This window comes from Pipistrellus kuhlii, unplaced genomic scaffold, assembly GCF_014108245.1.
Source record: "Pipistrellus kuhlii isolate mPipKuh1 unplaced genomic scaffold, mPipKuh1.p scaffold_m20_p_11, whole genome shotgun sequence".
Lineage (NCBI taxonomy): Eukaryota > Metazoa > Chordata > Mammalia > Chiroptera > Vespertilionidae > Pipistrellus > Pipistrellus kuhlii.
Genome location: NW_023425416.1, coordinates 37434076 through 37460135, shown reverse-complemented (window position 1 = coordinate 37460135; position 26060 = coordinate 37434076). Strand labels below are relative to the sequence as shown.

The 26060-nt window shown below is 47.7% G+C and overlaps 2 protein-coding genes across 10 annotated transcripts in view; one reads left to right on the top strand and one right to left on the bottom strand.

Moving 5' to 3' along the window:
- The window catches only part of TOP2B (DNA topoisomerase II beta), a 56697-nt gene extending 55884 nt beyond the window's left edge, over positions 1-813 (top strand). For all 3 annotated transcript variants that reach the window (XM_036431624.2, XM_036431623.2, XM_036431622.2), the window contains one exon: positions 324-813. In XM_036431624.2, coding sequence (XP_036287517.1) covers positions 324-491 — 168 coding nt within the window. In that variant the 3' untranslated portion in view covers positions 492-813. The remainder of the gene's footprint in view (positions 1-323) is intronic.
- Positions 814-864: 51 nt separating this feature from the next.
- The window catches only part of RARB (retinoic acid receptor beta), a 617794-nt gene continuing 592598 nt past the window's right edge, over positions 865-26060 (bottom strand). For all 7 annotated transcript variants that reach the window (XM_036431628.2, XM_036431630.2, XM_045579325.1 and 4 more), the window contains 5 exons: positions 16071-16231; positions 9049-9225; positions 5259-5463; positions 4081-4239; positions 865-2365 (listed from right to left, as the gene is read on the bottom strand). In XM_036431628.2, coding sequence (XP_036287521.1) covers positions 2169-2365; positions 4081-4239; positions 5259-5463; positions 9049-9225; positions 16071-16231 — 899 coding nt within the window. In that variant the 3' untranslated portion in view covers positions 865-2168. The remainder of the gene's footprint in view (positions 2366-4080; positions 4240-5258; positions 5464-9048; positions 9226-16070; positions 16232-26060) is intronic.

Sequence of the window (26060 nt, the reverse complement as noted above, 5' to 3'; positions counted from 1 at the left end):
AGGTACTTACAAATTAGACAATCTGAATTTTTACTAATCTGGTCATTGTGCATATTTGCTGAGTGATATATAAACTCTGAAAGAAATAAGTAATTGTGATAAGTAATATAAGATTACCAAGGTGGCAAATTATTATACTTAATCCTTTTTTTTCCTTCATGAAAATGATTAGTTAACTGGTCTTATCCTTAAGTTAACATTACAGTTCTAATCTTAAAAGCACCATTATTTATAATTCTCAAATGTAAGTGAGTGTGAGTTCTTTTTAACAGTTGTCTTTTTTTCTTCTTCTTAACTCTGGGGTTTTGATTCTATTGTTTTAGAAACCGAAGAAAACATCTTTTGATCAGGATTCAGATGTGGACATCTTCCCATCAGACTTCGCTTCTGAACCACCTTCTCTGCCACGGACTGGTCGAGCGAGGAAAGAAGTGAAATATTTTGCAGAGTCTGATGAAGAAGATGATGTTGATTTTGCAATGTTTAATTAAGTGCCCAAAGAGCACAGAAACATTTTTCAACAGATAACTTGTGTTGTCTTTTTGTCTTCTCTGTCTCAGACTTTTGTACATCTGGCTTATTTTAATGTGATGATGTAATTGATGGTTTTTTATTGTGGTAGGCCTTTTAACATTTTGTTCTTACACATACGATTTTATGCTCTTTTTTACTCATTGAAATGTCATGTATTGTCTGATTGGCTTGTAGTATTGTTATAGACTGCCGTGCATTAGCACAGATTTTAACTGTCATGATTGCAGACTACAGACCTGCTTTTTGAAATGAAATTTAAACATTAAAAATGGAACAGCTTTCTCTGTCTCTTTACTGAAAATGAAAGTGTAGTGAAAGCTCCCACACACCTTTAAAATAAATATATTTTATTCTTTGCCAGGAGACTCCATGGAAAAAGGTAAACAGTATATGAACATAGAAAGCATTGTTAAACAATCTCAATGTACAAACAGAGCCAGTGAAAATACATCACAGACTTGCTAAAATATAAAAACAAAACAAAACACCCACTAGTGCTTAAATGAAAACTAAGAAACTGACACTTGTATCTGTTAACCACTCTACCACAGCTTCCACTCTGCTTCATAGTGATTGAACAAGGTCAAAGGATGCTTACTCTCTGCCCATGCCACGGGAGTTAGTTTGAGCCCCTGGGCATCAAGAAGTCTGGAAAAAAACCCAGTATCAGGCATGAGCCAGGAAGGACACTAGTTACATGGTACAGGTGGTAGACCAGCCTGTTAATTATACCAAGACATTTCCCTAATGGCTTGTGAATAGGTAAACAAAAACGTATTAACACTGAAAAGTGTTTCTGCCTTGGAGGCTATCATTACTGTAAAAATGTATCTCTTTTTAAAAATCGTGTAGTTGTCATTAAACAAGTAATAAACCACTTTTAATTTAAAGTGACATTAACGATTGAACAATGACATCTGATTAACTGAACTGGCAGTTACACTGATACAGAATTCTCTTCTGCTAGGTACAGTGAATTGTATATTTTTACTGGGCAACATGAAATCAAGAGATGCACTTTGAAGCATCAGAAAGAGCAAAGACAAGCTTCCATACTAACTAAATTAGAATATCTTTAGCCTTGTCATACTGTACAATAATCCCACTTCCTTACCTTGATGTCTTGATTTTTCTGTGAAGGCAAGACAGTTACCTTTTGAACCTTTCTTAGCTGGACATGTACAGTAGTCTGTTCCATAACCTCGGTGTCTTGGCTATTTTGAGTATGCAAGACAAAAGGAAAGCACCAAACATACAGTATAGAAAGAACAGCCATATTTCTGTATGTACAAAGTCTTTAGAAACTTAACCAGGGCTTACTCATTTTGATGGGGTCTTTGCCATGCAAACTTGAGTGTTCAAAGAAGAAAATAGAAGCTTTAAACTGGTTTCTGGTTGCATGAAATGGCTGATGTTTAGAATTTAAAAAGTTCGTATTTCTAGGTAAGTTAGACAGGAGTATAGTATATATGGATACATACGAAAACATCTTGGTCCTTCTTGAATTTTAATATATTTTCAGTCCAAAAACTAAGCAGCAGTAAAAAGGTTTTTTTTTTCTTTCTTTTTCTTCTTGCATTTTAAATCCCGGAACTGAAGGTACTGGGGAATGTTTGAAGTAGCTGGGAAGTGTCTTATTGCACCAGTGGTGACTGACTGACACCACTGTTTTCCACTGAGCTGGGTGAGATGCTGGGACTGTGCTCTGCTGTGTTCCCACTTGAACTTGGGGTCAAGGGTTCATGTCCTTCAGAATTCTCCAGCATTTCCTGAATGAGAGGTGGCATTGATCCAGGAATTTCCATTTTCAAGGTAATTACACGTTCTGCACCTTTTAAAAAGAGATAATAGGAGTCTGGTAGAGATAAGGAGTGAAGCTGAATAACGGGATCAACCTTCATCTACTTGAAGAAGGCTGAACAGGGTGCTACCACGGCCTCCCCGAACCTGTGCCGATTTCACATTAAAATGTGTTTATCTGTAGATGTGTTGGCACGTTTAAATGTGATAATTCCATGCCTCAGTCCATTTCAGGAAACAATATTGGTATGTATGTGCTTAACATAATTTACAACGAGAAGTTCCTGATAACAGAAACAGTATATATTTTGAAAATGAGACAGTTGGAAGGACATCAGTAACCAAAAGATGAAGTGATTTGAGTGATAAAAGTGGGGTAAGCATCAATTTGAGGCAGCACTGCACTGTTAATGCAGCTATTATTTAAATTTAAATTAGTTAAATGCGACGACGAGAACAGTGCACAGTTGCATTAGCCACATTTCAAATGCTTGAGAGCCACGTGGCTAGTGGCTACTCCATTGCACAATGCGGAGTACAGGATATTTCCACAATCACAGTAAATTCTATTAGCACTGGCTTAGCTAGATACAGGATATGACCATATTAAGTTCAACAGCCTCACTGTTTAAAAATTAAAGACATAATTACAAGGTCAAGCACTGTTTGCATCTATCCTTAATCCCAGGCTGGGGGTGAGCCCAAGGTGTCCTTAAAGAAACCTTAGAAGGAGATCATGGATTGAGACTTTATCAAGCAGGTTTCACTGTGCTTCGAAGCACTTCCCCGAGCTTGAGTTTGTCCTTGGTTCACCAAGGCCTTCAGGGATAGAGTATGCTAATGGAAAGGAGAATGACAGCATTTGGTACTAGGGACGGCTACTGAGCTTCCTCTACCTAGAAAAAACCTATGGTAACACTCAACTGTTGTAGGCCTCTGGGCACAAGCTTCCATACTAAATATAATTGCTCGAATTGCTACATGAACTGAAAATCACTAGGCCAAGAGTACACCTCTCAGGAAGGCAGCAATGAGTAAATCCGGAGTAAACCTGCCCATTCACAAGAGAGCAATGGCTACACTGAGAAACTTCACCACCAACAACCACAATCGAAAGTACTATTCATTTTTCTTGAGGTTTGGATGTTCAGGTAAAACGAGTCAAGTTTACATACACCAGAGCATGTGTAGAAAGCTGGAATGAAATATATAAAACCTAGAAAACTAAAAAGCTTGTCATAGCGTCCATTCTCCTTTCCTAAAATCCTCGCCGGAGGATATATTCTACTGACCAGAGAGAGGAGGAGGGATTGAGACAGAGAAACATCAGTCAGTTACCTCCCATACGCACCTCCGCTGGGGATTAAACACACAACCTAGATATATGCCCTGATCGGAATCAAACCAGCAACCCTTCAGTACATCAGACGACGCTCCAACCAACTGAGCCACACCGGCCATGGCTAGTATACCCATTCTCTTGAAAACAGTTTTTCTAATCCTTAGTCACCTGAATTGTAAAGCTCTCATCATCTAAGATTGAGGAATGTCAAATTTCAGATTTTTTTGTTTTGTAAGGGTGGGCACGATTTCATTTCTTTTGATTTCAATGAGAAGTACATGCTAAGATAAAACCAACAAGAAGGCAGCTGCTGTCAGACATCCCGAATTAAAATACGAGGTTTAGGAAAGCAATACAACCTGCTCAGGACCGCAAGCTCCAGGCCACATGGACAGCGGACCTACCTTTAGCGCTGATGCTGCGGAGATCTGTGATTTTCATTAAGATCTTTGGGAACATGTGAGGCTTGTTGGGTCGTCTCTTTCTTATATAAATTTTGAGGGCTTCCAGCAATGGTTCTTGTAGCTTATCTACTTTTGTTGGTTCTTCAAGGTCCTGGCGGTCTAGACACAAGAAACAAAGTGTTGCACCATTAGGAGCAGGACAGAAAAGGGTGTCGCACTTTCCAGGTTAGAGGATTCTTCCTTATTCCGACTCCATTATGATTTTATTAATTTGATGGCTCAGTCACATAGGCGACCTCAAAGATATACACAACTGCTTTGGGCAGTGATACTTGAAAATGATTGTCCCCCTTGTTGGAGGGAGGCACCTTTTGGCGGCTGGTTGCTTTTGTCCCAGGGAGAGAACTACTTCTCATGACCAGGAGGTGTCACTGCTGAACTGAATTAAAGCAAACCTTGAGCAGGATGGTTATGGAGGCAAGGTAAGCCGATCCCTAATTAGAGCCATTACTTTTTAGCCACTGTGACTCGGCCTCCTGCGAGCTGATAGGGGTCACTACAAAGCAGGAACCTTTATTTTATCCCAGTCCTCTAAGGGCTGGTAGGGGTCAATCCGATGACGTGTATTCCGGGCCACTAAGTTAGCACACAGCACATGCAAGTCCTGGGAACATCATCAAAATGTCCCTAGGCCAGTGGTCGGCAAACTGCGGCTCGACAGCCACATGCGGCTCTTTGGCCCCTTGAGTTTTCAGCAAAGGCCAGCTTAGGAGAACCCTAATTAATAACAATGTACCTACCTATATAGTTTAAGCTTAAAAAAATTGGCTCTCAAAAGAAATTCCAATCGTTGTACTGTTGATAATTGGCACTGTTGACTAATGAGTTTGCCGACCACTGCCCTAGGCAGTTCATTTTGTAGTATGATGCTACCTTTTAAACAATACCCGTGGCAATTGGGGAAATAGCATTATGATATGTCAAAGCCGAAGGATCCCAAACTTAATTTATAACAATAATGGAAAAATGCAACAAACCCCAAGCATGCATGCCTGGCTTTATTCGCATGCCTTCTTCTTAAGTAAAATATCTCCAAAGTGGAGATGAAGTTTCCCCCATAAATGACAAGTGCAAGTTGTTCCTGGAATCCCCTGAGGGTTTGCTAGGTAGTCGGTTACCTCCACAGATTAAGCAGATGGCACTGAGAAGGCCTGTTTCTGTGTCATCCATTTCCAAAGGCAGGAGCTGGTTGGCAAAGGTGAACACAAGGTCCGTCAGAGGACCAAATCCAGCATTGTGCATCTGAGTTCGATTTAGGGTAAGGCCATCTGAAAAAGTCATGGTGTCTTGTTCCGGGGTATACCTGGTGCAAATTCTGAGAATCTGGAAGAAAAAACAAATAGATTGGATGGATCTTCAAAACCAGTCTGTCCTCACAGCATCAATCAGCTCTGGGCGGGAGGTAGCATGAGGATTTCTAAGGTGCTCCCACATCCCAGGAGGCTCGGCCCCCTTTTCTGTTGTTGAGTGTCTCCTCAAACTCTTTCATTTAAAGACGCTAGCTTCACAGGCTGAAGTTATTTTAGAGAATAACAACTAAGACATAAGAAATCTCTGTCTAAAAGTAATCTATTGGAGTCAAATAAACATTTACCAAGGACCCACTTATGTCCTAGGCACTATGCCAGATGCTAGGGATAAAAAAATGAATGAGATTCTTTTTTAAAAAGAACTGACAGCCTACAAAAAAAAGGGGGGGGGGAGAGTGTCAATATCTAATGCATTAAATACCTAGTGTATATCAAGTATTACACATGCCCTACATTAAATCTTGCAAACGCGTTGGTGAAATGGATATTATTTATATATTACAGACGAGAGACTGAAGCTCAGAAGTGTTAAGCCATTTGCCCAGTGTCACACAGTTGACATGTGGCTGCATCGGATTCAAGCCCAGGCTAAGCTCCCTCTTGCACTGCCTCTGACGCCCTGTCCCACAGACAACCATGACTCAGGTGCAGGGGCGGCCTGGCAGGGAGCTGGGAGCTCAGAAGGGAAGCTCGGACATAGCCAGGATGAACCCAGAGCAGAGGCAGCGTTGCAAGAAAGCCAAGATGTAGGGGCAGAATTTCCATCGTCAGGAAGCCTGGCTCACCCTGCCACCATCTCCCAATCCTACCCGACGAATGGCCCTGCTGGTCACCCTGGGTCAGTGATCAGCAAACTGCAGCTCGCGAGCCACATGAGGCTCTTTCGCCTTTTGAATGTGGCTCTTCCACAAAATACCATGGATGGCCTGAGCGAGTCTATTTTGAAGAAGTGGCATTAGAAGTTCAAGTTTAAAAATGTGGCTCTCAAAAGAAGTTTCAATCGTTGCACTGTTGACATTGGCTCTGCTGACTAATGAGTTTGCCCACCACTGCCCTAGGGCACCTGCTGCCAAGGAGTCACCTGCTCCCTGCATGGCGCCACCAGAAAGCCCTCCTTCTGTAGACTGACAATCCCAGCTCGCCCCCTGCCCCGTGGATGGCAACTGCTGGGCAAAGTCAGGTGCTCAGTATCTATGGGCTCAAAACCTCAAACACCAGTCCGGCTTGGAATCAAATGGGAACTAAGTGAGTCTTTGCACTTTAGCACGCTGCCAAGATGGGACTGCGTGAGCTCTGTCCCTGCAAGCATGAAAGGAACCGGGGCTTGTCAGGAAGGAATGGGAGGCCAGGATTTAGACATCTGTGACCTGTCAGTGGCTCCCTTAGGCATCCGAGTCCGAACTGCAGGGCACACACACTGCCGCCCTACCATCCTCCTCAGGAGGGTTTTCCTCCTGAAAAGCTGCAAAGCATTTGGATTCTGGTGAAGCCTTTAAATCATGCCCAGTTGCTTCTCTCCCTAGAAAGTCCAAACCAAAGCCAAGTGCAAATGGGCCGCCCAGAGCGGAAGGTGCATGGCCTGAGATTGGAGAATGTCAACGTCTTTGCCAGCGGCCTCCGCCCCAGCCCTGCCCTCACCGGGCCCCCTGGGCAGCAGAGGTTGCCTAGGGAGGGAATGTGTTCCCTGAGGGACCTGCCACCCGCCCACTGGTCCTGGGAAGGACATTGGTGGCTCAGGATCTGGGCCCATGGTTCCTGCTTCCAGACCAGCATACCAGGAGCCGTTATTTTAAAATGTGAAGGGGATTAGGTGGGAATAAATAGAATGGCCTATTTTATTGAACCAACTTAGATCCAAAATATTTTGGTTTCCACGCATAATCAATATAAAAACAATTAAAGAGGCATTTTACATGTGTATACAAGAAGTCTTTGAAATCAAACGTGTATTTTTATTATTCCAGCAAGCACTTCCGATGCTCAGCAGCCACAGGTGGCTCGTGGCTCCCGTATTGGAGAGCGCACAGGTCGTGTGTGTGTGTGTGTGTGTGTGTGTGTGTGAGCTCAGTACAGCCCATGAAGACAATCTGGGCTAACCCAATACCGATACTCACAGCAGCTAATTTAAAGGAGTACTTTTCCTGTGCCAGGTACTAAGTGCTTCACATGCATTAACCCAACCAGCTGTCCCAGCCGCCTTATTACCATTATACCCATTTCACTGAAGTTATAACTGAGGCTTAGTTTACATTGCTTTCTGAAATTCACAGCTCCAAATGACAGATCTGGGCCTGGAGCCCGGGAGTCTGGCTCTGAGCCCACCCTCTGAACCACTGACCAACTGCCTCGGGGACTTCTGGTGACGGTGACCTCTCCGGTAACTGCCCCACCCTGCACCCCAGCGGAGAAGGCTAGGACTCAGACCCAGACCCTCCTCCCGACGGCCCAGTGGCCAGAGGCGATGCCGAAGCCTGGACCAAGCTATGGGGCTCCAGCCCAGAGCTCGCTCCTTGCCAGGCTGAGGGAGGGGGAGTACAGTCACAGGCCCGGGGACCCCAGGACCACAAATCAGGTTGGCAGGCAGGCAGGCAGGCGGTCACATTTGCGTCACGGGAAGCAAGGTGCGGCTGGGACTGGCGTGGGAATGTTTTCCTGGCGGGAGTGAGGGCAGCAGGTGGCAGGTCCCAGGGAAGCCCCGCGACCCACAGGGCAAGACCCCACCCTGGAGGCCTCTACACACGCAGTCCTTGGACGGCAGCTGTGGCCTGAAATTCCAGTTTGGATCTTCAGCTCATTTGCCCACGCACCCATCCACCCATTCACAAATATCCAGCGAATGCCTCATTTGGGCCTGGGATTCTGCCACGCGACCAACCCTGGGGTGGCCCTGCCCTCGCTGAGCTAACGGTCCAATGCAGACACCACCAAGAAACACGGTTCTAGCTACCGTGGAACTGAAGCGCAACCGAGAGCGTGTTCCCAGCACAGCACCAGCCCGCAGGCAGGCGACCATCAGGACAGACCACGCACAGTGCAACGCTTTGGTGGCTGAGAAGGGGTGGCACTAGGTTCCGGCTAGTGGTACCACCTCGACTTTCCCTTCCAGGAGCTGAGAAGCACCTCAGCCCCTGTATGTCTGTCCTTCTGGTCTGTGTCTCCCTCTATCCACACATCAACGGCGTAGATGAGAAGATGCTTCCCAACAGCTCAGCCAGTTGACATTCTCACGCCATGAGTGCTCTTTGAAGCTGTGCACTCTCAGGATCTTGGCATTAACTACCTTTGCTATAAATCTGTGGGAGCTCCTGTCTGGGGCCAAATTAGCATTTCTTCTGCCTTGTGTCATATGACGGGGAAGTCTCTGCCCTTCTCAGGGCTTATGCCAGTTTTGTTGATGCTTTCAGAATCCCTGACTGGGGACCTACTGCATGTCCCATTATGTTCATAACCTTATTTAAGCCCATTTAAGGGACTTGGTGCCAAAGAGGTGGCAGGAAGAGAGATCAGGGAACCAGAGCCTCCGGAGGTCTTCAAAGCATCTCAGTCTCCGATTCCGCCCGCCCCCAGCCCCTTGCTAAGGGGTCAGAAGGGCACCTACCAGGATGTCCAGGCAGGCGGCCTTCAGCAGGGTGATCTGGTCTGCGATGGTCAAGCTGGTGAAGCCTGGCAGGCGTTTAGCAAACTCCACGATCTTGATAATGCACTTGGTGGCCAGTTCACTGAACTTGTCCCACAGGCCCAGGTCCAGTCGGACTCGGTGGTCAGCACTGGAATTCTAAGAGGGAGAGAAGACACCACAGTTGCTGGGGAGACCCATAAGAGGCAGGAAACTCAGCACATTTTCTGATAATGTGCCTGCATGTTAGTCTTAATCAGGGAGCGTCCTGGTGGTTTGGCCGAATTTTCAGCTTGGATTTGCCTTTTAAAAATGTTCAAAATCTTATTCCTTACCACCTGATCACCAAATGATAGGTGAGGGGGATTTCTCTTTGTGCAACTATCCTATATAATAAAAGTCTAATTTGCTAAGTGTCTGGTCGTCCAGTCGGTCGTTCAACCAATCAAAGTGAATATGCTAAGGCCACTCAACTGATTGATATGATGTGAACTGACCACTAGGGGGCAGAAAGTCAACCAGTCACTATGATGGGCATGGACCACTAGGGGGCAGATGCTCTAACTAACGGGAAGGTTTGCTTGCTGCTGGGGTCTGGCCGATCAAGACTAAGCAAGAAAGGCCAGACATGCCCTCGAGCCCTCCCAAGGTCCCTCCTGGCTGGCCAACCTCCCGCATCCCTCCCCAGCCTCAATTGTGCACCGGCGAGGTTCCTTGGCCTGGCCTGCATCCTCTCGCAATCCAGGACCCCTCTGAGGATGTCTGAGAGTGTGTTCCGTTTCAATCCTGCAGGCCAGGCTAGGGGTCCCTACTGTTGCACAAATTCGTGCACTGGGCCTTTAGATCCAATAATAAATGCCAGAATAATGGAATAAGGAGTCACCATGCTAGAACTCTGATGAATGACTGGCTCTAGGCACTGACCATCAGTAGTTGCTATTATCTTAAAAAGAGGCAGCCTGCCAATTGGGTGTCTTGATGGAAACACAGACCACCGCCTCTGAAACGTCAACCCAGAATCACAGTGAGCATCTAGCTCTAATTACAGGAAAACCAGGAGACAGAGGAGCGTGTTGAACTACATCACTCGGGATGCGACTGTCAACACCCAAGAGGCGAGAGATCCCATAAGCCCAAAGGACTGCTTTCTTCAACAGATACATTGCCAGGGGAATAAAGAAATGGAAAGGGAGCCAAAACTGGTTTGGCTCAGTGGTAGAGCGTCGGTCTGTGGACTGAAAGGTCCCAGGTTTGATTCCACTCAAGGGCATGTACATTGGTTGCGGGCATACCCCAGTAGGGAGTGTGCAAGAGGCAGCTGGTCGATGTTTCTCTCTCATCAACGTTTCTAGCTCTCTATCCCTCTCTCCTCCTCTCTATAAAAAAAAAAAAAAATCAATAAGATATATTAAAAAAAAGAAAAGAAATGGAAAGGGAAACCTATAGATTAACAATAGCTCCACCCAGAGGCTCATTAACTGATGAATGAATAAGCTGTGACACACCAAGCCATAGAGGGCTATTCAGCAATGATGACAAAGGAAGCTTATATCTGACTGCATACGTCTGCCAAACTCATAAGACTACACCTTTAAAAAAGATAAAATTTGCATTGTTCATTTGACTTGACTTTTTTTATTTTTTTATTTTTTAAATATATTTTATTGATTTTATACAGAGAGGAAGGGAGAGAGATAGAGAGTTAGAAACATCGATGAGAGAGTCATCGATCAGCTGCCTCTTGCACACCCCCTACCGGGGATATGCCCGCAACCAAGGTACATGCCTTTGACCGGAATCAAACCCGGGACCCTTCAGTCCCCAAGCCGACGCTCTATCCATTGAGCCAAACCGGTCCCAGCTGACTTGACTTTTTTTAAATTTATTTTTTTTAAATATATTTTTTATTGATTTTTTTTTATGAAATGTCAACCTCAAAGTCAAGTCAAGCTGAAACAGGTTTGGCTCAGTGGACAGAGCATCGGTCTGCGGACTGAAAGTTCCCAGGTTGGATTCTGGTCAAGGGCATGTACCTTGGTTGCGGGCACATTCCCGGTAGAGGGTGTGCAGGAGGCAGCTGATGGATGTTTCTCTCTCATTGAGGTTTCTAACTTTCTATCCCTCTCGCTCTCTGTAAAAAAATCAATAAAAAATATATTTTAAAAAAATAAAATTTTAAAAAGTCAAATGAACAATGCAAATTTTATCTCTCCGTTGCCTCTGAAGGTGGATCTGAGCTACCCAAGGAAAGGAAAGGCTCCAGGCCTGAGTGGGGCCTGACAGATATCAGTTAAGGGTACCATGCACCCCCCACCCACGCCCTCAGTTCCTCCCCCTCAGTGGAAATCAGTTCACGGAGCCAGTAAAACCAGCTCCTGCCTTGAATGCTGGTGAGCAAAGCCAGAAAGAAAGGGTGGCAGCATCAGGAATGCCATCCGTGCCCTGCGAAGCCGGTGGTGGCCAGCGCTGCCTTCTGCGCTGCTCTTTGCGGGGAGCAGGCGTGCTCCCTCCAGATTTATGGTCCTCCCTCCTCAAGGGCCCTGGCGGAATGCAGTGCACTCGGGGGAACGTAAGATCAAGATGTGCGCCATTCGGGCTGTAATTAAATTTAATAGGCAGTTTACCCGGTTGGGAGGGAGGCACGATGGAGGGGGGAGAAAGGGGCGGAGGGGCAGGCCTACTGGCGGGGGAATCATCCTGCCAGGGAGCATCCATCCGGAAAGAAAGACGTTGGCCCGGCCGGCCAGTGTGAACGCCATCAGCGTCGGAGGAGGTTACTCCATCACGCCCGGGCCGAGAGGGAGCGGCCCGTGGCGCCTGCTATTAGAAATAATGCACGGCCGTCTCCGCGGCATGTAAATCTCGCTCACCATTATGCAAACTGAAGGGAAGAGGCAGTTAATAAAACACAAAATAACCCGGTGTTTTATGGGACTGCGCGCTGGATTCATGGGCGCGAGGCTGGGAACGGCTTATATATTATCTCCCAGCTGCGGGCCAGGGACAGCGGCCTGGGTGACTGGGGATGGAGGTGGCTGGGGGTGGGGAGTGGGGTGGCTCGGAGACTCGAAGGACGGGTGGGTTTTCTGCAGCTTTTCTGAAACCCGGGTGGGAGGTAGGGGTGGGGAGTGGACAGGGAGAAATGGGGTGGAGAGGCAAAGCAGAAGGGGGCGAGGCAGGCCTCCCCCAAACTCCCCACAACACCCTTGGCTGCCTTGGACCTGGAGGGAACCCCCTCTCCAGGCAGTAGCCCCAGCCTCCTTCCCAGAATGCTGTGCAGCAGCGGCCCAGAGGGAGGGCTCACCCTGGGGGCCCCTGCAGCAGCAGCAGCAACTCCCAACTCCGCTCTGAAATCCCCTCAAAGGGCCGTTTTGTCAGCAGCAGCCGAGTCCCTTTCTGCAGGCTGGTCCGTCGCTGTTTTTCCAACCGGCCTTGCTTTCAGGACAAGACCCAAAAATGCAGGTGGGTGGGAGGCATCACCAGTATCTTCAAAATCCCATGTGGCAGCTCCCAGGGTGTAATCAGAGCTGCTACTTGCTCTTGTAGGCTAAAGAGGAACCTGCACTTCTTCAAAAGGAAGAGGCCTTAGTTAAGGTTCCCTGGGAATGCTGGGCACCCGCTGAGGCAGCCCCCTTCCCCTGGGCCTGCAGTCTTGGTGCCCTTGCACATTCTGACCCTACCCTCAGCCTGTTCTCTCTCTCCCCGCAAGGTTCCGTCACCCACATTCCATTTCTCTCTGTCTGGGTTTCTCATGGAACAGCCCCTTGGTTGGGCTTACCGCAGCCAGGCGCTCCCTTTCCTTCCCACCACGCCCTCCTGAGTCATCCCTAGTCCTAGCCCTAGCCCTAGCCCTAGCCCTGACCCTGACCCTGACCCTAACCTCCCCCTCCCCTCCTCCCTGGGAGGCCGATCAACCTCCGATCTCCGTGTGTCCGATTCTGATTCTCAGCTGATCACAGTGTTAGTTGCTAAAACAAAAGCCAAGGCCACTCGTGGCTGGGACATCTCACAACATCCTTCTTTTCCAAACGCTCACCTCCTGAAAATCTTTAGGAGCGTAACGGTTCTGCTGGTGCCTATTGTTTCCAAGTAGACCTGTGGTCGGCAAACTCATTCGTCAACAGAGCCAACTATCAACAGTACAGCGATTGAAATTTCTTTTGAGAGCCGAAAACCAACTTCTGCGCATGGGCCACGAAATTTCAATCGCACTGCATGTGGTATTTTGTGGAAGAGCCACACTCAAGGGGCCAAAGAGCCGCATGTGGCTCGCGAGCGGCAGTTTGCAGACCACTGGAGCAGGTTAAGGCTCCTTATGTCTCCAGAGCTCACCCTCACAGCCCTGCGGAGGGCAGCTGATGTCCCATGAAGCTCTGCAAGGCAAGGAAGGGCCCTGCACGCAGGAGCAGACGCAGCTGAGCTAACAGCCACCCACCCCTTTATTTTCCCAGTAACCCAGGAGATAGGTACTATTTAAACCCCACTAAACAGAAAGGGAAGCTGAGGCTCCATGAGGCTCCATGGTCATGAAACTCCTAAGTAGCACAGGCAAGACTCGAACCTGGGCCTCAGCAGCCCCAAAGCCTAAATGAGGTCATGGCTAGGGTTTGTCCTAAGGAAGCAGAGTTACGTGTCCCCAGAGCCGGGAGGTTTCCTCTGGTTCACACCCTCGTTCCATTTTGGAGAGCTCCATACAGGAGCCACACCCCCGCTCCCCACCTTTCCACATGGAACCCCCTCCCATCCCTTGTGCTTGGAGGGGCCACTGGTTAGAAATCTTCCCAAGGACTCTAGCTCTGAAGCACCCTCTGCCAAGGGCCTGGGCACACAAGGTGGAGGGCATGTGTCCCTGCCTCCCCTCCCCAAGGGCCTGCCCAAATTAGGGAAGAAGAAGGAAGTGCCCTCTCCAACATGTGTAGGTGGGCGGCCAGCTGCCTCTTCAGTTCCTCTCTGCCTACGTGTTCCCAAGGCATCCGGCAGAGATGCCAGGCTGGCGAAGGTGGCAGGGAGTGTCCTGGCCGTGGAAGCCACCGCCCATCTAAAAAAAGCTCTCGCTAAAGAATAAAAATAAAAATGCTCGCTCGAAACTTGCCGAGAATGTGTTATGGCTGCTGTTATGTATTTTTACCCCCAGCCACTTCCAGAAAGGATTTGGAACGGCTTATGATAAAAACAGGGCTCGGTCTGTGTGCAGAGCGCAGATGAACCCACGGGACATCCGGGGGAGGGACTGTCTCCGGCAGCCTCGCTCCTGTCAACGGGCCACATGCACCAGAGGGAGGCTGGCCACCCGGGGCCGTGGGTCCGGCCTCTGAAGATGGAACTGGGTGCTGCCCCTTTCCCTGCTGGGCACCAGGCGCAGAAAGCCCCTGCCACGTGCTTAGAACAGTGGGCCCAGCAGGGGACGGACATGTTAAAATCATTCAGAGGAGCAAGAAAAACAAAAAGCAAAAACAATTTAACTAAATCAATAACCAAAAATATGATATAAAGAAGCAGCCAAGAAATGCAGAGACATGGAGAATGGGAGAAAATCTTTCATGGTCAGGGACCTAGAGGGGCAGAGAGTAGGAGCAGTGATTGACAGGAAGAAAAAAAAAGACAGAGTAGGAGAAACAGATGACCCATCACCCTCACCCCCGAAACACCATGTGACCAAAAGGTGCAGGGGTGAATGGGAAGGGGCTCTGGATGCCCCCACCCCCCACCTTAAGGCAGAAGCAGACCCCCAAGAATCACTTCACACCCCCTGCATTCACTGTTCTTTTCTCTACCTGGCAACACCGTTTCATCTCGTGTCCTGGCCTTTCATTCTGTTCTTTTCCTAGCACACCAGTCACCAAACCAGCAAGTGCTGATATATATGCATTTAAAAAATATATATTTTTATTGATTTCAGAGAGGAAGGGAGAAGGAGATAGAAACATCCATGGTGAGAGAGAATGATCAATTGGCTATCTCCTGCACGCCCCCTACCGGGGATGGGGCCCACAACATGGGCATGCGCCCTTGACTGGAATCAAACTTGGTACCCTTCAGTCCTCAGGCTGATGCTCTATCCACTGAGCCAAACCGGCTAGGGCTATACTTGCATTTTTAAAAAAAGTATGTTTACTAGCACCTAGGCAAACAACATAAGCCACTTAAAGAGGCCAGAATAGTATTCTAGTTATATTCATTCATTCAACAAATATTCATTGAGTGCCACACACTAGGAATATACATCAAGGAACATATTATGTACGATATACGCTTTAAAAATTCCAAGTACCTCATGACGTCTCTACCAGCTCATTCCAGACCAGAGAACATATGCCTGCCTCCGACCTTTGCTCCCATTTCCTCTCCCTCCCTCTTCTCTCTATTTCGAGCCTCAGGGAGAGCCCTTCCCAGCAGAACACCACCTCCCTATCTGGGGAAGGGCCACTCCTATTTTATGCTTTTCCAGGCCTTGGTTTACGGGTGATACACACACCAGACCCTGGCCCAGGGGAGGCCCCAATAATCTTGGGGGATCTTACACGTGGATCGGAGTTTTTAAAAGACTGATCCCTTGTCCCCCCCGGGCTCCGTACATGTGTCCGCTATGACCCATGGTCTCCTTCACCAGACCCGAGTCCCTGCCAGCAGCAAGCTTACCTTCCTGCTCACGTGGCCAGTGCCTCCTGCACGGCCTGGCGCACAGGAAGTGCTCAATTCCAGTTTCTTGGGGGGGGGGGGATGCGTGCCCGTGTGACTGACCGGAGGAAACGCCTGCCTCACAGAGAGCGTCCAAGGGCGACTCCAGGAAGGAGGTGGATGCCCCTGTGCAGCCCCAGGGCCAACAGGCACGTCCTGGGCAGAGTTTTGCTGGGGGGTGAGGGGGGTCCCTTCCAGGGCCAGGGCAGAGCCTGTGCGTGTGTGCATGCGTGTGTATGTGTGTGTGCCCGCGTGTGTGTGCCCGCGTGTGTGTACATACATGTCTGTGTCCATCCTGCAGCAGCCCGGGGCGGGGAGCGCCTTACCGTGGTGTACTTGCCCAGCTGGCAGAGCGAGGGGAAAGTTTCCTGGTGCGCTTTTCGGATCTTCTCTGTGAGATCGTCCAGCTCTGCCGTCATTTCATAGCTCTCCGTGCATTCCTGCTTCGTCGGCTCCTTCTTCTTCTTGTTCCTGTCATTCCTGACAGCTGGAAACGAGAGAGAGAGACAAGGCACGTCAGGGGCACTGGCGGCGGGCCCCGCACTGCCTGAGCTGGGAGGGCCCGGGTTCCTTGGACACTGGGAACAGGAACAGCGGGAAAAGGTGCTGCAAACATATCTCCCGAGGAGAGAGGCTGGGGGCTGGGAGGCTGCAGAGCAGGAGCTTGTCCTTCTGAGTGAGCACATGCCGTCCTGGAGGAGGGCGTGGGCTCGCCCGGGGGGCCGAGAGGCTAACTGTGTGGAGAGAACTGGCTTCGTGGCCCGGGCCTCACAGAGAGCACGCTCCCCAAGTCCAGGGTGAGGGCCCAGAGGCATCACAAAGGAACCTGCCTGCCTGGGAGACCTGCCCTCAAACAACACGGCGGGGGAGAGGGAGGAGGGAGACATCATACTCTGCGATTCCAAACTAAGCTTTCTGGTTTGACACTTTGCTTTTCAGTTTTCTGAGTTCACTACCTGGCACTTTTGGAAAAATTCCTCTTACAGGTAATGGGATTATGGTTTTTGTCCCTTCATGCTTTTCTGCTCCCTAAATTTTCTTTATCAATCGTATGTCTCATCATTTATCAGGTTATTTAAACAACAATAATTTTGAACTCTCAGCCTGGACAACCATTCATTCATTATTCATTCACTCACTCACTTATTCACCCACAGCCACTGCACAGCTTGTCTGGCCCCTGGCCCTCAGCAGGTGTGTCTTGGGCCCCACACGCCCCACCCAGCTCAGCACCGAGCAGAGCCGCCCCCAGGACCCTGGGGCAGTGGAAGCCAGAGCCTCCTCTGTTTCTATAAGATGCTCAGAATAAGCAGATTTCATAGCCAGAAAGCAGACCAGTGGTCGTCCAGGGCTGGGGTGGCGGGTGGATGGGGAGTGACAGCCAGAGGGTATGGGGTTTCTTTTTGGGAGGCGATGAAATATTCTAGAGTTGGAACGTCCTAGCAGCTGTACAACCTCGTGGATATACTACAGGTCATGGAATGCATGTCACACTGTGTGAATTATACCTTCAAACAAGAACAACCCATGCCCTAACCGGTTTGGTTCAGTGGATAGAGCATCAGCCTGTGGACTCAAGGGTCCCAGGTTCGATTCCGGTCAAGGGCATGTACCTTGGACGTAGGCACGTCCCCAGTAGGAAGTGTGCAGGAGGCAGCTGATCGATGTTTCTCTCCCATCGTTGTTTCTAAGTCTCTATCACTCCCCCTTCCTCTCTGTAAAGAATCAATAAAATATATTTTAAAAACAAAACAAACAAAAAAAGAACAATCCAGAGCCCCGAGGGAGGTCCCAAGTCACTGGACACCAGGAACTGCTCTGAACCAGAAGCCAAGATGGCACTCATGAGCACCTAACACAGCGGTCACAGTAATGCCCTGACTGGCTACTCAGCAAGGGCCGGAGGTTGCCTTAAGCAACGAGGAATTCCAGCCCATTGCACTCCCCAGCGAGCCAGGTGAGGAGCACATTGCTGTCCCATTTCTACACTCTAGGAGCCTGAGGCCCAAGATCCTCCTGTTTGCAAGCAATCAAGTCAGGATTTCAGTGGAATGTACAGAAAGCAGAGAGGAACCCACACACCCCAAATTACCCACCACCCAACCCCCAGGTAGGACTGGGCCTGCGTCTGCATTCCTGAGCATTCTGTTTCCCATGGCCCCCTGGACAGCTCAGATAAGCAAGCCCAGCTTGGGAAGTGTTACCTAGGAGGCAGGGTGGCACTCTGAGTGGCCATCCCTGAGCTTGAAGGTGAAGGGTGAGGTCAGGGGACCTCAGTGAGCTGCAGCAGGTCGCCCCGTGGGGGCACTGGGTTGGGCGGTGCAGTAACAATGCCCACCATTTGCAGAATAATAGCTGCAAAGCCAAAGCTCCAACTTCTGTGATTTGGGGCCTAAATGTGAACTCTTAGCCGCTGCCCAGTCAATGGCCAGGGGACCCGTGTGTTCTAGCCTCCTGCTCCCTTCCAGACTACGCCTGCTCTCTCGAAACTGAATGCCTCGCCACGTCCCCCCTGTCCCCATGGCCAAAGGACTCCCAGACTCTTGGAAACTGCAACGGCAAAGTGCAGGGACACCTCTGGTGATCGCTCCCCAATTAGGCAAAGGTTCCTCAGTTCATGGACAAGTGTTCTGGGCACGTGGCCTCAGCAGCTGCTTTGCTCCATGGCTGCAGACGGCTGTGGAATGCAGACATGGTATCTGGGCCAGGCGCGGGGACGGCTGCCAAGAGCCGCAGAGTCAGGCGATGGTGCACTGCCTGCACCACCACGCGGGATGCGGGCCTGAGCACGGCGCTCTGTCCAGCTCCCGGATTCCTGGTCAGCAGGTGCTGGGACCAGGCGGAAGCTCCCACCTCCTGCGGAGGGCACCCATGCAAGGCAGGGGTGACAGAGGCGATGTGGAGGGCAAGGGATCTGGTACGCCACCAGCTCCTCTGCTTTCCATCTCAGAGGAGTCCAGGCCTCTCTCTCCTAGGACGGCAGCACTCTCCCAGACATCCACGGGGTGGGAAGGAGTGAGGCTGCGGTCATACAGGAAGAGGTGGCTGAGGCCCTTCCACGTGGATACGGGTGGAGCTGAACACAGAGGGGTTCATGCTGTGCGTGGCAATGATGCTTATAAAGAAGCCACCTGATAACCCCAATGAGCAGGAGGACTCATTTTTCCTTCACTGGTTTGTCTATTCATTCATTCATTCATTCATTCATTCATTCATTCAACAAATATGTTTTGAGCCTCTACTAGGTGCCACCTGCAGTGGGGATAAAATTGTGAGCCACACACATGGCTACTCCTGCCACGGAGCTCACTTATGGTGGGAGGCAGACATTAATCATATAGTAATGGTGATGGTAATAATAATAATAAGCATAATATTGGCATCACTATTGTTATATGACTGTGACTCATATTGGAGTATTATTATAATACCGAAAATGTTCACTACAACTATCATGGCAGCTATGGGGCACTTGATCAACCCTGTATCCATATTAGGTTGGGAAGTATCATTATTGTACCCATTTAGCAGATGAGAAAACTGAGGCACAGAAGGGTAAGTCCCCTGCCCAAGGCCATGCATCCTGAAAGTGATAAAGCCGGGATTTGAACTCAAAAAACCTGGCTCCATGGCCTTCACTCTTTTTTAAAAAATATACTCAATATATTTTACTGATTTTTTTTTACAGACAGGAAGAACGAGGAATAGAGAGTTAGAAACATCGATGGGAGAGAAACATGGATCAGCTGCCTCCTGCACACCTCCTATTGGGAATGTGCCCGCAACCAAGTTACATGCCCTAGATCAGAATCGAACCTGGGACCTGTCAGTCTGCAGACCGATGCTCTTTCCACTGAGCCAAACCGGTTAGGGTATGGCCTTCATTCTTAACCACTGAGCTCTGCCAGGTGTGTCACACACATACATGATTCCACAGCATGGCAAATGCTATGAAGCATGCTGCAGGAGCACTGTGTGTGTATGACAGGTATGTGTGTGTGTGTGTGTGTGTGTGTGTGTGTGTGTGTGTGAGAGTCTGTGTAGGGGCAGAGGGAGGGTCCGGGTTCAGGGAGCCGATGCTGGGGCACAAGGAGGGTGAACTGACAGGAAGGATGGAGTGGTGGCTGGGAGCCTGGGCTGTGAAACTGATGCCCACCCAAGGGCTGCCTGTGATGTTGGGTGGCTGCTCTTCTCTCACTCCGATGGCAACTGGCTGGCACGTGCATCAGTATCCCCGTGACAAGTCCGGGGTCTGACACACTGCTTTCAGGTGCAGTGTGTCCCAGGGAAGGTCTGGGAGGCAGAGGAGGGGCACACACTGTCCCCATCACAAGGTGGGCGGGCTGTTACTGTCCCACACTCCTCGTCTGTGGGCACCTGACTGTGTTTTACTAGTATCTGTGTCCCAGGATTTAAAACAGCGCCAGACCAAACTCATTGTGAGCCCCAACAATGGGGCTCACAATGAGTTTGGTGAAGGACAAGGTGAGCAGGTGACTAATGTGGGATTCTGTCAGCTGCCGGGGCCTCTGGGGGGCGACAGAGAGCTCCCCCATCCTTTCTCTCTCAGACAGGAGAGGACTCATCATGCCCTCTGGACCTGCTCTCCAGCCACAGTAGGAGCTGGGAGGCTGATAAAGCAGGTGGGGCATCCACAGGGTCTTGCGTGTGATTTACACCCTTGGAAGAAGCTGGCCCATGTCGGCAAAGCGCTTCTTGGACGAAAGGTGCTCCATAAAACATCAAGTATTCTCCTCGCGAGGGCTAAGAGCCACAAATCAGACTGGGTGGCATAAAGGGAACGTATTTATGATCCACTATCATATTGCAAATGAAATGAGCGTAATAAAAATGTCACTTATACAAATACCTCTGATGTACAGATCTCGACCTGGGAACACGAAAACAGACACCCCAGCACTTTTACTCCAATGTCTCATCATGGAAATAAATGCAGCCACGTTCCTTTTAATGTGCGCACTTGTGCGTGTACCTGGAATATTGATTTCCGTGCACACACTAAAAACGCAAGGCAGGAAACATGCAAAAGTTGTGGATTTCAGTTAGATTCAGGAAGAGACAAAAATAACACTTTACTAAAAATTTCTTCCTGGCAATAAAAAAAAAAAAAAAAAAAAAAAAAAAAGAGCAAAATACAATCGACAGTGCTTTTGTCCATAAAGTTTTCTAGCGAAGGAAGCATAATGCTCTGTTTATTCCTGCTTGAATATCAAACTCTGGGATCTGTTTGTCTTGTCTCTTCGCCTCCTGGCTAACTGCAGGAATCACGAGGCATAGCTGGGGATGAGAGCTATCTGGCCGCCATGTGTGGGAGAGGGCCTGTCATTAATATACAGACACGCTTAAAAGAAAAACACAAAAATATCTTCATCTGAGTTTAAAAATAATTTTCTAAATGAGCTACCCATGGATTTGAAGCCAGGTGGACCTATGATGGACAGAGACCTACTTTCCCATAATTTTAGGATTTGGGGGGTAGGTCCTCAAGCACTTAACGTAGCCGTTCCCATGGTAAAGTTAGGCAGAGTCGGGTGAGTTAACAGTCCAAGATCAGCATCTCCTTAAAGGTAGAGGCCGTTGTCTCCCCTAATGCAGAACCTGCCATGAAAACACTAGTAGAAATCTGAGCAAATACACAGAGAAAGGAGGCTGATAAAGGAGGTTGCGGCTATATTTTTTCTGCCACTTTGGGAACAGGCTGAGGGTAGGGTGGCCTGAGTGCCTGTTCAATGAATACAGTGCTGTGATTGGACTTGATTTGAGGGCTTGTGAAAGGCAGGCTAACACAGCATCCTCAGAGGACTGCTCCCCGCCGGCAGTGTGGCCACACGCAGGCAAGGACCTCTGAAGGCCGCGCGATGGCCCACACAGGTGCCGAGTGTGAGGGGTGGCCTCGCATCCTCCGTGCCAGTGGCCGCTCGGGGTGCATAGCTAGAATTCTTACAGCGTATTAAATATGCAAGTCTTGGAGGAAATAGTCTGGATATGGCATTCTGAGAATTTAACAAGGATCTACCAGCCCAGCTCAGCTTTTAAGTTACTCAAAGCACTTATAGAAAATGCCTGAAATATTAGAATGTGCAAGTGCCACATAATTCTTCCTAGTGGAAGTAGTATATTATGCTAATAAGACTTTCAAAAACAATTTTCCTAATTTAAAACATTTATTGATGAGAAGAGAGAGAGAGAGAGAGAGAGAGAGAGAGAGAGAGAGAGAGAAAGAGAGAGAGAGGTTGTTTTACTTATATATGCATTCATTGGTTGCTTCTTGCATGTGCCCTGATAGGAAATTGAATCACAACCTTGGCATATTGGGACAATGCTCTAACTCACTGAGCTAACTAGCCAGGAACTCAAAACAATTTTCAACACACTTTCCTCTTACTGATTGCTTTTAGGAGTCAAGATTTTACCTCCTCTCAAGTGGACAGTGTTCCCCTGGTCCTATAATTCCAAGAACATTTTTCCTCAGCTGTCTGGGCTGGTGTGGGCAGCCCTGCTGTGGTTGTGTTTGTTTTTGGGCAGACCCAGTGTGGTGGTATCCTTGCAAGAGAAGAGATTTGGAGTTAAGAGGCTCTGCTATAAGTGACAAATCCTTTTCTTTGGATAAGAGTCTTATATAAACTATCAGGAATACCCTAAGTTCAACTCCAGAGATGAAGGAAAATAAAACACTCCTGAGACTGGCCAGGAGTAGCTGAGAAACGGCACAGTGTCTCTGAGATGCCTTGTTCATAATCGGCAGGATTACTCGCCACATACCCTCTGAAAGCCGTGAGCCATCAATGCTGGCTTTTTCTAAATCCTGTCCTCAGGGGGTGGATGTGTCCTTGGCTTTGTGTTTGTGGCACAGCTATCCAACATGATGAGGGCTGTGATGGAAGTCTTTACTGACGGCATAAAACAAAATTCCAGCAACGAAAGTGAGAGACACTGAGGCTGGCCTTCTGCTTTACTCAGGAGTAGACCCACACATCTTCTGCATGATCACTGTGGTTTGTTTATAAAAGCTCTCAGTTTAGGAAAGGAGAGTTCAATAACCCCTTCTGTAAGCCATGTTCAAGGGCAGGAAATTCTGTGTTATATCAAGCTGAAGTTCTCACTGCCGAAGCTCAACCTGCCCTCAAGTATCTGAAAGACTGCATGATGGGTCCATTTAACTTCTCTGTAAAAGCACAGGCAGTGTCATATTCAGGAATCGATAGTCTTAAAATGAGAACACACATATCTAGTAGAGTGATTTTCAACCGGTGTGCCACAGAATTTTTGAAAACCTGCAATACCTGACTATTCAGTCAGGGGCACTGACCTCTTTCGCTTAGATTGTCAGATAAAACAATGACAACAGCAAACACAACACTAGCACATCTGGTGTGAATGAATCAAAGTTATACCTATTTTTTTTTTTTTTGTCAGATAAGCAAAAAATACATTTTTTTTTGGTGTGCCATTAGATAAAGATTGGAAATCACTGGGCTAGGGTAAAAGAATCAAGCAGCGATGCAGGCACATCCCTCTATATTTCTTTCATGAAGTAGGCATGGGTAGCCTTTTATAAATAGTATCTGGTTGGGGTTGAGGTGTGTGTGTGTGTGTGTGTGTGTGTGTGTGTGTGTGTGTTGTGTGTGTGTGTGGGGGATGGGGATGACAAAACAAACCTCTCAGCAGCAGACTGCTCCAGATAAACCTATATCCTACTCTGTGCAATATCCATTCTTCATGGCAAGTTATGGGTTTTCAACTACTTAACAATAATCTCTATCATGATGAATTCTAATGTCCAACTTGTTCCATGCCTCCTTTCCTCTATCCCCAATTAATTTTCAGAAAATGAACTGCAGTTCTCCTTGACATTCTTCTATTTTTCCTCTTAACATTAAAAAAAAAAAAAAAAAAGATATGAGGTACTGCTCTTAGCTTGGAGAAATTTCTGAGAAGCAACCTATGTGATTCCTCATCGGGAGGACACCCCTTAAACGGGAAAGACAGAAGGGGAGTTCCAGAAGTGGGGACTGTGCTTGCATGGTGGCCCTAATCCTCTTGGTCAACTGTAAAGATGGCCCCCATTCTCTTGGTCTTCCTACATGCAGTTTTCTGCATTGTGACTCCTCCGATCAATAGGTGGACACTCTTCCACCCTCCTTCTACCTGCATGGCCTATGGGCCACTTTTACAGCTAGAATGCAATGGTAGTAATGCTGCACCATTTCCAAGCTTAGAACTCAAGAGATATTGTGCTCTTCTGCTCATCCCCCTTGGGACTTTGCCACTGTGTGAACAAGCCTGAGCTAGCCTACTGCAGAAAGAGAGACAATGTGGAGGACAGCCCAGTTAGCCCAGCTAAGACCATTTTCACCCAATCTAAAGCTACCCTCTTCCTGAACCTGGGAGAACAGTCAGGCAAGATCAGCAGAGTTGCCAACCCAATCTGTAGCTAATCACAGCCACATGAAATAGCCCCATCAACCCAGCTGGTCCATGGTTTTTCTAAACAATAAAAAATGCATATTGTTTTAAAACACTGAACTTTGGGATGACTTGTTAAATAGTAGGTTTACACAACAGTTGACTGTGCCTACATACTCTTTTACCTCATGGCTTATTTGAATCAATGGTTGCCTTTTTTTCAGTGATTAAGACAAGAAAGAAAACAATGGGCCATTTCTTCAACTGAAGGTTCAAGATCCTGCTCACATCTGTTACAAGACAGATTATGGACTTGTACCCCTTAGATCTTAAAGAACACGAAAGGTACAGTGGACATGTAGGAAGAGCACTGGGGTAAAATCCCAAAGGTCTGCATTTTAGTCCATTATTTATTGCCGTGGAAACTCAGGAGAGGCTCTTAATGTCCCTGAACTTCAATGTCCTTACTGATAAATGGGGATATTACTTTTCTCCCCTATCATACAAAGATTCTTATATACATTTAGATAAATACATAATCGCAACATAGTGTAATATGTACTAAGACAGTGGAAGTTCTACACCAATTTGTTTATTCACCAAACATTTAGTGAGTCCTATAGCTACTAAAGACATTGACATGCTGATGGATAATTAAGAAACAAGAATGGTATGAAAAAGATTCACATTCCTGCTATCTACATAAATACAGATCATACAGTGAACGAGATACCAGAAAGGAAATGTTCATTCACTAATTTAAGCAACAGGAAGAAAAGAATCTAAGGAGTATGTTACGAGATAGTACTTAGACCTACAGACAAGGGAGCTGAGAGTCCAGTCTGTGGGAATGACAGGAGAAAGGAATCTTGAGCTGAATGCCCTATAGGACTGTGCTAGGTCTCATTCATTTAAGCGCCCTCAGTGCATAGTACAGTATTTTTTCCATAACGGATGTTCAACAAATACCTCTTAAATGAATGGTGCTTGGAGGTCTGAAAACATCTTGGTTCAAGAGAACATTATGTGCAAAGGCCTAAGGATCAGAAGCAATATAACCATACGAGGGAAGTTAGCTTTACAATGACCTTTAAATGACTACCCTTTGGGGAGGCAGAAAGAGGTGGAAAGAACATTCTGGATGGAAGGTATGAGGAAATGCTTTCAGGAATTACTGCATCAAGTACGGTGGCTGGTGTGCCCAGAAAAAAGACATGGGGTTGTGGGGAGAAAATATTAGATTGGTATAATGAGAAGAGAAAGAAAAAGGAATATTAGGGAGGCACTGCTGTGAAAAGTCTACTGGGCTGAAACCGGTTTGGCTCAGTGGATAGAGCGTCAGCCTGTGGACTGAAAGGTCCCGGGTTCTATTCCGGTTAAGGGCATGTACCTGGGTTGTGGGCACATCACCAGTAAGAGGTGTGCAAGAGGCAGCTGATCGATGATTCTCTCTCATCGATGTTTCTAACTCTCTATCCCTCTCCTTTCCTCTCTGTAAAAATCAATAAAAAAAAAATATATATATATTTTTTAAAAAAAAGTCTATTGGACTTGATAATGTATATGAGGAATGGAAAAAAAAAAAAGAATCGGAGGTAGCAATATTATTTTAACACTGGTACTGGGACTGATGAGATCACAATAGAGAAGAAAATTAGGAAGCTGGTGGGAAATAGGGAAACCGGTTTGGGGCAGAAAAATGAGCTTGGCTTAAGAGGAAGAGAGTCAGAAACTCAGGCAGCAATTTCAGAGATTGTTAGGGCGATGGCACCATGGATTTGGTGAGAAAACAGGTCTGAGTTAGATTATTTAAAAGTCAAAATCATAGAGATGACTGTTGAAGTCATGAGAGACAGTGAACAGCCTAAGATGAGAAAGAGGAAAGAATA